Genomic DNA, 12,853 nt, shown 5'->3' with positions numbered 1-12,853 from the left:
CGCTCTGCTGGACTTTTGATTATACAGCTGTGCGGGGTCGGCTGGCGTCCTGGCTGTAATCAAGTCCCTTGTGTCCCTGGTGTTTCCCGCTGGTTGCTTGAGTGCCCAGGCACTTGTTGGCCAGGAGTACGTTTGGTCTCCTGTGTCTGCTAGCTTCAGCCTCAGGTATGAAAAAGAGGCTTGTGTCTCATGTCCGTTGCACTTCTGTGCTCATTCAGGGATATAGTCCCAAGTGAGTCTCCACAGATCTCCCGGTAAGCTTGTGAGATGTTGCCTCAGATAATGCATAAGCTGTGCTTACATGCTGAATGTGCCCTCCTAAGAGTCCGCATCGGTTTCCAAACAGTGCCCAGCAGTTGCTCTATTGCTGCCGCCTCCATTCTCCAGCTAGTGAGGGACGCGGCGGCCATCTTGGGTTTCGCCATGCGGTCCCTAGTCGATCGGTTTGCCGCTCAAGCGTCATGGGCGGTCACTGCTTCCCCAGTGGGGTCTGGGATAACCCCCCAGGCCCACGGGGGGAGGGGGGAGAAAGGGGCCCTCAGTAGGCGTGCGAGAGGTCCCTCCGGACTAAGCACGGGAGACCAGCCGCATCTCCCGCCAGAGCCTTATGAGGGGCCGCAATCCCAGCAGCCCAGTAATCAGCATCGCCGGTAGGACGGGGGTCGGTATGTGCACCAAGAGTTGTGCTCAGGTCCCCTTTGTCGGAAATTGTGTTCCATATACAAATATTTGGTGTGAAATGAAAGCCCTATTTCTTCTTTAAAAAAAATGACAAAAATTACATACAATAAAAGTTGGTGCACTTAATATAATAATAATAATAATGAGTATAATATAATAATAAAAGTATAGTAATATAAACAGAGAGTCAAGTTATGGTTGAACAGACATAGCTCAAATTCTAGGTTTTGTTTTTCATCAGAATTTGTACAATTGTCTCTGTAGTGAAAGGGTTAACTATGGCAAATATCAAACAAAAGAGCTGGTGAGCAGAGAAAACAGGAAAACCGTGTGAGGGGGAGACATTCCTAAGGACAGTCTGAGGATCAGAATCCCAATAGAAGACAGAAGTGAATAGAAATCAGTGATGGGGGTTTAACTAATAACCACCATTTGTTTTGCTTAATTAGCTATGCAGTGGGTTTAGCAGAAACTTTTCCCCTGCAGCTGATGACTGTGACAATGTGGAATAAAGTTATGCATGCCTGTTTTATGGTGCTCCTGCTGTCCCTTTGTATAGCAATACAAGTGTACTAGATTCTCCCCTCCATATACAACTGACAACTCCCAATGGCTCCTGCAATTCCTCCCACCAAGCGTTTGCATATAGTTAGTCAAAGTTTACAATGAATAGAGTATCTCCTCAACCTCCCACAGTGCAGCCTCAAATCAAGGTCTTAGTAGATAAGTCAATACTTGCACAGTCAGCTTTTGTTATGGGACCATGGGAGGGGGGGGGGGGGAGGAGGAAGGGGGGCAATTTAAGAGCTAAACAAAATCTTCTGGTTTACAGAGTACACAACTCTAGTATGAAACCACACAATCCTTAGATTACTCTTACAGGCTCTGGAATGTGCAGTCAGGAACAGGCGGGGTTAACAGGAAGGTCGGTCTGATAGGCTAACTGAAACAAAATCTCTTCCAAACATGTGCACTACACAGCATTGGAGTTTCATTTCTTGTTCCCGCTCACAATGATGGCATCTGCTGACCTGAGAGAAGAATTAAACTGCTCCATCTGCCTGAATATTTATACCGATCCAGTAACTCTAACTTGTGGACACAACTTCTGCCTGCTCTGCATTGGGAATGTGCTGGATACACAGCAGGAATCTGGAGTTTATACCTGTCCTGAGTGCAGAGCAGAGTCACAGGATCGTCCAGCACTGCAGAGAAACACAACTCTGTGTAACATCGTGGAACGCCTCCAATCTGCTCAGCCAGGACAGCCAGTACAGCCAGTAAAGGAAGTTACAGGGATTCCTTGTACTTACTGTCTCCATGCTTCTGTACCTGCTGCTAAAACATGTCTGCATTGTGAAGCTTCTCTGTGTGGAACCCACCTGAAGGTCCACAGTAAGTCAGCAGAACACATTCTAATAGAACCCACCCACTCCCCGCGGAATAGGAAATGCTCCGTCCACAACGAAATCCTAAAATATTACTGCACCGAGGATTGCACCTGTATCTGTGTTTCCTGCAGCCTGGCTGGTAGCCACAAAGGACACCATTTTGACACTCTAAATCATGCCAATAAGAAGAAAAAGGAGAAACTGATACAAATTCTAGCAGAGCTAAACCTGCAAAAAGAGAACGCAGAGAAAAGAAATCAGCACCTGGAGAAACACATGGCAATTGTGAAAGGAAAAGCAGCTGGTTTAAGAAAACTAGTGACTAAAGAGATTTTGGATATAAAGAAACATTTGGAGCTTCTAGAGAAGAGTGTCCTGAATGAGATCTCAAGACAAGAAGATTTAATCCTACTTGACTGCTCACATCTAATGCAGAAGGAGGAAAAAAGGATGAATGAACTCTCCAAGAAGATAAGTCACACTACGGAATTATTAAAAACACCTGATCCATTAAATGTTTTGCAAGAAAAGCAATCTCTCAGGAATGGATTTTGTGACGCTCCAAAGAAAGAAGGAGAAAAGGATCTAGATATCCCGGGTATTGCACAAGTATTTCAGATGAACTTAGCGGTTTTAATACAAGACTTAAAGAAAAGGCATAATATTATAATGGTTTCAAAGACGTTGCTGGATGTAAAAATAACAACAGACATATTTCTAGATGAAAACACAGCCAGTAATCTAGTAAGTGTATCGAAATGCTTGCAAAGTACCTACGCAGTATGCTACAGCCAGAGTCGTCCAGACACCCCGATGAGATTTCAGTATTATCCTCAGGTTTTAAGCAACAGAGTAATTACCTTTGGACGACACTACTGGGAAGTGGAGACCAGTAAGGATGGGTGGATTATAGGGATGGCCTATCCCAGCATAGACAGAAAGGGACGTCTGTCATACGATCATAGCTACTCTGGTAAAATAGAGTCTTTTGTTGGAGATTGCAAATCCTGGAGATTACGAGCCTACAGGAACAATTATTCAGTGCTTTCTGACAGGATGGTAAGTACTTTAAATTGCAGACCATCCTGCCAGAGATTAGGGATATACTTGGACTATGAGTTGGGGCTGTTGTCATTTTACGAGATGGGTGACTCCATCACACACTTACACACCTTCAATGCCACCTTCACAGAGCCTCTTCTTGCTGCCATCTGTGTTTGGGATCAAGGCAGGGTGAGGATCATTGGCAGTATTAATGATCTGAACATCTGTCAGGTCTAGGATAGCACTCCCTGCGATAAATCTACTGAGAGACAGAAGTAGGTGAAATGTGTGGGAAGTGTGTTTTGTAGATTTAATATGGGGTCTGGAATATTTTACGTTGACAAAGATTTGCCTAGTGCAGGGTTCTCCAATCTCTTGGTCTCCAAATGTTGTAGAACTACAATTCCCATGATTCCCTGGCTATCTATTTAATTCAAAGAATTATGAGAGTTGTGGTTCAGCAACATCAGGAGGACCAGAGTATTGAGAACCATGGCTTAGCCCTAGTGCCTTGCTAGCTCACAGAACACCTCTTCCTAAACTGCCATCTCACACCAAAAGTCGTGGATAGAGTTACTGGTCTATTTCTGCCTACTTAGACCTAGAGCAGGAGATAAATACCCCAACGTTTCATCATACAGCCTTCCTCAAGGTAGATTTCCCTCGAGGAAGGCTGTGTGCCGAAACGTCGGGGTACTTATCTCCTGCTCTAGGTCAGTACGCCTGTGGTTACATTTATATATGGTTTCATATTATGAGAACTTTATATTGAGGTTCATGTGGTTATATGTATGTTCCATACTGTTTGCATGCCTGTACTGTATACTTGCACTTGTATACTTTGTCTGCATGGTTTTACTGTATCTTTATATGAATAAAATATTTTTTATATGCAACTACTCCTGGTGGGCTTTGGGGTATTCATTATATTGATTTTTGGACCTGGTGGGGAAGCAGGTTTTTTTCTCATTAAGCTCCCAGCACTTTCTTAACTGCATGTTTCACCAAACACCCATATCAGCTGAGCACTTACTATAACCTTGTATACGAATGTCTTGGAGCCAGATACCACAACATATTCAGAGTTTTGTAGAGTCCATACCTTAACCCATCACAGCTGTTTTGGCAGACTAGGGGGGCCTACACAATATTAGGCAGGAGGTTTTAATGTTGTGGCTGATCAGTGTATGTAAATGATTGATAGTGACATAGGCTGAAACGAGACATATGTCCATCAAGTTTAGCCTTCCTCACATCTATTTTTTGCTGTTGATCCAAAACCAGGCCAAAAAAACAGGTTTGAAGCACTTCCAATTTTGCAAGAAACTAGGAAAAATCCTTCTTGACCCCAGAATAGCATTAACCACACAGTCATGACGTAGGATTGCCACCTGGCCGGTATTGCAAAGGCTGTATGGCAGGTGCCAGTATTGCAAATGCCAGTATTTTGCTCTGATAGGAGAATGTTCTGCAATACTGGTACTGACCACCAGGGTGTGTAATGTTTTCAGGCCGGGTCGTGGTAGGAAGACTCGTTGGTGATTTTGCGGTTTGTGGATAGAGGCTGGCATTAAAAGTTATAGGATGCCCCCACCCTCTCCACTAATAGAATCCGTATGGAAGGTGTGGGATCTACACAGAGGAAGTCCTGCAACAGCTCCCAAACTCAAACAGGAGTCTACATTTAGCCTCCATCAAGAGTCCTTACTGCAAACTTACGCCTGCAAGACTTCTCACGGGTGGCTTCTTTGCTTTCCTTTTGCCTCCACACTGTCACCACAACACCATGCCCCCATACTGTCACCTTCCTACACACTGTTCTCACTATATTGTCACCTTCCTACACACTGCCCCCCTTCCAGCCCACAGGTAAAAGGCAGGGAGGAGGGGATAAGCCCAATTTAATCTAAACTGCTGCTCACTTCCTCCCCCCCCCCCCCCCCAGCATTTAACCAACACTACACAGAAACTGCATTCACTACACACAATTAGTGCACAACAAAATCACAGTTGTTATGGTACATAACAAATCCCCTAAGGGGACACTCCAGGGACCCGGACCACTTCTGCCCATTGGAGTGGTCTGGGTGCCAACACCCACTGCCCTTAACCTGCAAGTGTAATTATTGCAGTTTTCACAAACTGCAATAATAGCCTTGCAGGCAGGGGCGTACCTAGAGCAAATGGCACCCGGGGCGGGTCCTAGTTTTGGCACCCCCCTCCCCCTGCACTTTAAAATGTACAAAACACCCACAATTTTTTAATATATGTAGCATTGAGCAGTGCTTGCATGTTTCAATGTAAGCATGCTTTTGTATGGAGTAAGTGTGAGTGAATGAATGGGTGTGTTTGTATGTAGTGTTGGCATTTTAATGCAGGCATGCTTTTGTGTGTAGTGTTGGCGAGATGCAGTGGTGTGGTTATATATAATGGTGATGTTTTAATACAGAGGTGTGTTTGTATGTAGTGTTTGCACTGGAATGCAGGGATGTGTTTGTGTGTAGTGTTGGCAAGATGCTGAGATGTATGCAGATATGTACACACACTGACACACATGCAACTACACAGACACCATGCCATCCTCCTGTTTAGTACCTGCTGGCTGAGGCTGTTGGGAGTTGGGCTCTAGTTCTCTCCCAATCAGTGCCGCCCTCCATCCTGCGTGTCTCAGTGTTAGCTGGGAGAAAGTGACTGAATTTCACTTCCCCCAGGGCTGCCATTATATTATTACAGAAGCCTGGTCGCACCATTAAAGCACCACAGCACACAACAGTGGGGGCTGGAAGCATTAATAATTTTCACTAGGTAATGGGGTAATGTGCTGCCATTGGCTGTCTGACGACAGCATGTTGTGCATGCTGGCATCAGACAACACATTTGCATAGAATTCACATTAGCCACCTAGATTTCTAGGATGGCTGACACCTCTTAACTTTGATCTTTTGTTTAGCGGATAACTCCCCTATTTCTTATCCTTATGTGGGATTGCCATATTTAAGGACACCAAATAATGGAGCTATCTGCTAAACAGCACCCTAATTTGGTATCTTTACATATGGAATCTCACATAAGGGCACCCATTTAGGGAATTTTCTACTAAACAGCTAAAAGATCAAAATTTTAAAAAAGCCTTTTTCTTAATTTTAATCTTTAGGTTGTTTAGTAGATAACGCACTTATTTGTTATCCTTATGTGGGATTGACATATTTAAGGACTCCAAATTAGAGAGCTATCTACTAAACATATACAAAACCACAGATATACACACGCATTTAGTTATTAAGAGGTCCAACCAACCTCCCTACCTTACTCTGGGAGTGACAAGCGGTTGCTGCTGGGCTGGGACTCTGTGCTCTTCCTTCACAGCTCACTTGCACGACCAGTAGTGATGCCGATGCCAGGATGACGTCATACCCCGGCTGCCGGCTTACTGCAGGGCGTACACAAACTCCTATATCGTCCATAAAAATGTTTAATCTCACTGCCTTCCAGTATATATCTGTCCTATGTGTCTGGGGGAATGTGACAACGTGGATGTATATGTAAGTGGGGACACTCCCATACTATCAGGAGAAAGGTATATGGCAGGGTGGGACAGTGTGGTGGATACTATGACAGTGTGTGCCATTGCACACAGTGGATTGAAGGAGGTGACTGCAGGTGAGGTGGTGAGTTTATGGTGTTTTATGTCACGGGTGGGAACAATGGGATTGGGTGTTAAATGGAAGAGGCAGGGCCAGGGTGTATGGCAGGGTGTGTATTATGATACGGTGGAGGTATATAGCAGGGAGGGGATTATGGCAGTGTGGGTATTATATGACATGTTAAAGGGGTATATGCCAGGGTGGGAATTATGACAAGGTAGTGGGTTTATAGCAGGGAGGATATTATGACAAGGCAGGGGTGTATATGGCAGAGAGGGCAGGGGTGTTGAAATAAAAAAAAAAAAAAACTACTTGTCCAGGGACTAAAGTGTTTGCCCAATCTACTTGTCTGCCGTGACAATCTACTTGTCCTGATACAAATCTTTATTGATAGTAATTTAGGAGACAGACCTGGTGTAGGGGTGATAGGGATGTAGTATGGGTAAGACACATAGTGTGGGGGTGGGATAGGGATGTAGTGTGTGTAGGGCATTGTAAGGCACATAGTGTGCTGTGGGATAGGGATGGCAGAGTGAGGAGGGGACAGGTGGCAGAGCGTAGGAGGGAGGGGCTGACAGAGCGTGGGAGGAAGTGACAGGTAGCAGAGTGAGGGAAAGAGGGAGTGACAGGTGGCAGAGTGAGGGGGTGGCAGAGTGAGGGGATGACAGGTGGCAGAGTGAGGGGATGACAGGTCGCAGAGTGAGGGGGTGGTTAGTGACAGAGTGACTGAAGGAGGGGGTGACAGGGTGACTGAGTGACTGAGGGAGGGGGTGACAGGGTGACTGAGGGAGGGGGTGACGGACAGATTGACTGAGGGGGGTGACTGGTGACTGAGGGAGGGGGTGACTGGTGGCAGAGGGAGGGGGTGACTGGTGGCAGAGGGAGGGGGTGACTGGTGGCAGAGGGAGGGGGTGACTGGTGGCAGAGTGAGGGGGTAACAGAGTGACTGAGGGAGGGGGTGACTGGGTGACAGGGTGACTGAGGGAGGGGGTGACTGGTGACTGAGGAAGGGGGTGACAGGGTGACTGAGGGAGGGGTTGACTGAGGGAGGGGGTGACTGGTGACAGAGTGACTGAGGGGGGGTGACTGAGGGAGGGGGTGACTGGTGACGGGGGGTGACTGGTGACAGGGTGACTGAGGGAGGGGGTGACTGGTGACATGGTGACTGGGGAGGGGGTGACAGAGTGACTGAGGGGGGTGACAGGGTGACTGAGGGGGTGACTGAGTGGCTGAGGGGGGATGGCAGGGTGACTGAGGGAGGGGGTGACAGAGTGAGTGGGGGTGACTGGTGACAGAGTGACTGAGGGGGGGGTGAGAGGGTGACTGAGGGGGGTGACAGGGTGACTGGGGAGGTGACTGGTAACAGGGTGACTGAGGGGGGTGACAGGGTGACTAGGGGGGTGACTGGTGACAGGGTGACTGAGGGGGGTGACAGGGTGACTGGGGGTGACAGGGTCACTGGGGGGGGGTGACTGGTGACAGGGTGACTGAGGGGGTGACAGGGTGAGGGGGGTGACTGAGGGGGGTGACAGAGTGACTGACGTAGGCGGTGACAGGGTGACTGAGGGGGGTGACTGGTGACAGGGTGACTGAGGGAGGGGGTGACAGGGTGACTGAGGGAGGGGGTGACAGGGTGACTGAGGGGGGGTGACAGGGTGACTGAGGGGGGTGAAAGGGTGACTGAGGGGGGGTGACAAGGTGACTGAGGGAGGGGGTGAGAGGGTGACTGAGGGAGGGGGTGAGAGGGTGACTGAGGGAGGGGGTGACAGGGTGACTGAGGGGGGGTGACAGGGTGACTGGTGACAGGGTGACTGGGGGGGTGACTGGTGACAGGGTGACTGAGGGGGGTGACAGGGTGACTGGGGGGTGACAGGTGACAGGGTGACTGAGGAGGGTGACAGGGTGAGGGGGGTGACAGGGTGACTGAGGGGGGTGACAGAGTGACTGAGGGAGGGGATGACAGGGTGACTGAGGGAGGGAGTGACAGGGTGACTGAGGGGGGTGACTGAGGGGGGTGACAAGGTGACTGAGGGGGGTGACAGGGTGACTGGGTGACTGAGGGAGGGGGTGAGAGGGTGATTGAGGGAGGGGGTGACAGGGTGACTGAGGGAGGGGTGACAGGGTGACTGAGGGGGGTGACTGGTGACAGGGTGACTGAGGGGGGGGTGACTGGTGACAGGGTGACTGAGGGGGGGTGACTGGTGACAGGGTGACTGAGGGGGGTGACAGGGTGACTGAGTGGGGGGGGTGACAGGGTGACTGAGTATGGGGGGGGGGTGACAGGATGACTGAAGGAGGGGGTGACAGGGTGACTGAGGGGGGGTGACTGGTGACAGGGTGACTGAGGGGGGTGACAGGGTGAGGGGGGTGACAGGGTGACTGAGGGGGGTGACAGAGTGACTGAGGGAGGGGATGACAGAGTGACTGAGGGAGGGGATGACAGAGTGAGGGGATGACAGGTGGCAGAGTGAGGGGGTGGTTAGTGACAGAGTGACTGAAGGAGGGGGTGACAGGGTGACTGAGTGACTGAGGGAGGGGGTGACAGGGTGAGGGGGGTGACAGGGTGACTGAGGGGGGTGACAGAGTGACTGACGTAGGCGGTGACAGGGTGACTGAGGGGGGTGACTGGTGACAGGGTGACTGAGGGAGGGGGTGACAGGGTGACTGAGGGAGGGGGTGACAGGGTGACTGAGGGGGGGTGACAGGGTGACTGAGGGGGGTGAAAGGGTGACTGAGGGGGGGTGACAAGGTGACTGGTGACAGGGTGACTGGGGGGTGACTGGTGACAGGGTGACTGAGGGGGGTGACAGGGTGACTGGGGGGTGACTGAGGGGGGTGACAGGGTGACTGGGGGGTGACAGGATGACTGGTGACAGGGTGACTGAGGGGGGTGACAGGGTGAGGGGGGTGACAGGGTGACTGAGGGGGGTGACAGAGTGACTGAGGGAGGGGATGACAGGGTGACTGAGGGAGGGAGTGACAGGGTGACTGAGGGGGGTGACTGAGGGGGGGTGACAAGGTGACTGAGGGGGGTGACAGGGTGACTGGGTGACTGAGGGAGGGAGTGAGAGGGTGATTGAGGGAGGGGGTGACAGGGTGACTGAGGGAGGGGTGACAGGGTGACTGAGGGGGGGTGACTGGTGACAGGGTGACTGGGGGGGGGTGACTGGTGACAGGGTGACTGAGGGGGGTGACTGGTGACAGGGTGACTGAGGGAGGGGGTGACAGGGTGACTGAGGGGGGGTGACTGGTGACAGGGTGACTGAGGGGGGGTGACTGGTGACAGGGTGACTGAGGGGGGTGACAGGGTGAGGGGGTGACAGAGTGACTGAGGGAGGGGATGACAGAGTGACTGAGGGAGGGGATGACAGAGTGAGGGGATGACAGGTGGCAGAGTGAGGGGATGACAGGTCGCAGAGTGAGGGGGTGGTTAGTGACAGAGTGACTGAAGGAGGGGGTGACAGGGTGACAGTGACTGAGGGAGGGGGTGACTGACAGATTGACTGAGGGGGGTGACTGGTGACTGAGGGAGGGGGTGACTGGTGGCAGAGGGAGGGGGTGACTGGTGGCAGAGTGAGGGGGTAACAGAGTGACTGAGGGAGGGGGTGACTGGGTGACAGGGTGACTGAGGGAGGGGGTGACTGGTGACAGAGTGACTGAGGAAGGGGGTGACAGGGGTGACTGAGGGAGGGGTTGACTGGTGACGGGGGGTGACTGGTGACAGGGTGACAGGGTGACTGAGGGAGGGGGTGACTGGTGACTGGTGACATGGTGACTGGGGAGGGGGTGACTGGTGACAGAGTGACTGAGGGGGGTGACAGGGTGACTGAGGGGGGGTGACTGAGGGAGGGGGTGACTGGTGACGGGGGGTGACTGGTGACAGGGTGACTGAGGGAGGGGGTGACTGGTGACTGGTGACATGGTGACTGGGGAGGGGGTGACTGGTGACAGAGTGACTGAGGGGGGTGACAGGGTGACTGAGGGGGTGACAGGGTGACTGAGTGGCTGAGGGGGGATGGCAGGGTGACTGAGGGAGGGGGTGACAGAGTGAGTGGGGGTGACTGGTGACAGAGTGACTGAGGGGGGGGGGGTGAGAGGGTGACTGAGGGGGGTGACAGGGTGACTGGGGAGGTGACTGGTAACAGGGTGACTGAGGGGGGGTGACAGGGTGACTAGGGGGGTGACTGGTGACAGGGTGACTGAGGGGGGTGACAGGGTGACTGGGGGGTGACAGGGTCACTGGGGGGGGTGACTGGTGACAGGGTGACTGAGGGGGGTGACAGAGTGACTGACGTAGGCGGTGACAGGGTGACTGAGGGGGGTGACTGGTGACAGGGTGACTGAGGGAGGGGGTGACAGGGTGACTGAGGGAGGGGGTGACAGGGTGACTGAGGGGGGGTGACAGGGTGACTGAGGGGGGTGAAAGGGTGACTGAGGGGGGGTGACAAGGTGACTGAGGGAGGGGGTGAGAGGGTGACTGAGGGAGGGGGTGACAGGGTGACTGAGGGGGGGTGACAGGGTGACTGGTGACAGGGTGACTGGGGGGTGACTGGTGACAGGGTGACTGAGGGGGGTGACAGGGTGACTGGGGGGTGACAGGGTGACTGGTGACAGGGTGACTGAGGGGGGTGACAGGGTGAGGGGGTGACAGGGTGACTGAGGGGGTGACAGAGTGACTGAGTGAGGGGATGACAGGGTGACTGAGGGAGGGAGTGACAGGGTGACTAAGGGGGGTGACTGAGGGGGGGTGACAAGGTGGGTGATAGGGTGACTGGGTGACTGAGGGAGGGGGTGAGAGGGTGATTGAGGGAGGGGGTGACAGGGTGACTGAGGGAGGGGTGACAGGGTGACTGAGGGGGGGTGACTGGTGACAGGGTGACTGAGGGGGGGGTGACTGGTGACAGGGTGACTGAGGGGGGGTGACTGGTGACAGGGTGACTGAGGGGGGGTGACAGGGTGACTGAGTGGGGGGGGGTGACAGGGTGACTGAGGGAGGGGGTGACAGGGTGACTGAGGGGGGGTGACTGGTGACAGGGTGACTGAGGGGGGTGACAGGGTGAGGGGGGTGACAGGGTGACTGAGGGGGGTGACAGAGTGACTGAGGGGGGTGACAGAGTGACTGAGGGAGGGGATGACAGGGTGACTGAGGGGGGGTGACAAGGTGACTGAGGGGGGTGACAGGGTGACTGGGTGACTGAGGGAGGGGGTGAGAGGGTGATTGAGGGAGGGGGTGACAGGGTGACTGAGGGAGGGGGTGACAGGGTGACTGAGGGGGGGTGACTGGTGACAGGGTGACTGAGGGGGGGGTGACTGGTGACAGGGTGACTGAGGGGGGGTGACTGGTGACAGGGTGACTGAGGGGGTGACAGGGTGACTGAGTGGGGGGGGTGACAGGGTGACTGAGGGAGGGGGTGACAGGGTGACTGAAGGAAGGGGGTGACAGGGTGACTGAGGGGGGTGACAGAGTGACTGAGGGAGGGGATGACAGGGTGACTGAGGGGGGGTGACAAGGTGACTGAGGGGGGTGACAGGGTGACTGAGGGAGGGGGTGAGAGGGTGATTGAGGGAGGGGGTGACAGGGTGACTGAGGGAGGGGGTGACAGGGTGACTGAGGGGGGGTGACTGGTGACAGGGTGACTGAGGGGGGGGTGACTGGTGACAGGGTGACTGAGGGGGGGTGACTGGTGACAGGGTGACTGAGGGGGTGACAGGGTGACTGAGTGGGGGGGGTGACAGGGTGACTGAGGGAGGGGGTGACAGGGTGACTGAAGGAAGGGGGTGACAGGGTGACTGAGGGGGGGTGACTGGTGACAGGGTGACTGAGGGGGGGGTGACTGGTGACAGGGTGACTGAGGGGGGGGGTGACTGTTGACAGGGTGACTGAGGGGGTGACAGGGTGACTGAGTGGGGGGGGGTGACAGGGTGACTGAGGGAGGGGGTGACAGGGTGACTGAGGGGGGTGACTGGTGACAGGGTGACTAAGTGTCGGGGTGAGAGGGTGACTGAGGGAGGGGGTGAGAGGGTGACTGAGGGAGGGGGTGAGAGGGTGACTGAGGGGGGATGACAGGGTGACTGAGGGGGGTGACAGGGTGA

General features: G+C 53.2%; 1 protein-coding gene across 1 annotated transcript in view; it reads left to right on the top strand.

The window, feature by feature from the left end:
• The first annotated feature begins 1,694 nt into the window (after positions 1–1,694).
• The window catches only part of LOC134582642 (probable E3 ubiquitin-protein ligase MID2), a 43,607-nt gene continuing 32,448 nt past the window's right edge, over positions 1,695–12,853 (top strand). Inside the window, exon 1 of the mRNA XM_063439300.1 lies at positions 1,695–3,676. Within this exon, the coding sequence (XP_063295370.1) occupies positions 1,695–3,353 (1,659 nt within the window). The 3' untranslated portion in view covers positions 3,354–3,676. The remainder of the gene's footprint in view (positions 3,677–12,853) is intronic.

This window comes from Pelobates fuscus, chromosome 13 (assembly GCF_036172605.1).
Source record: "Pelobates fuscus isolate aPelFus1 chromosome 13, aPelFus1.pri, whole genome shotgun sequence".
NCBI lineage: Eukaryota > Metazoa > Chordata > Amphibia > Anura > Pelobatidae > Pelobates > Pelobates fuscus.
The sequence above is the reverse complement of the archived record's forward strand: the minus strand, read 5'-3'. Positions and strand labels throughout refer to the sequence as shown.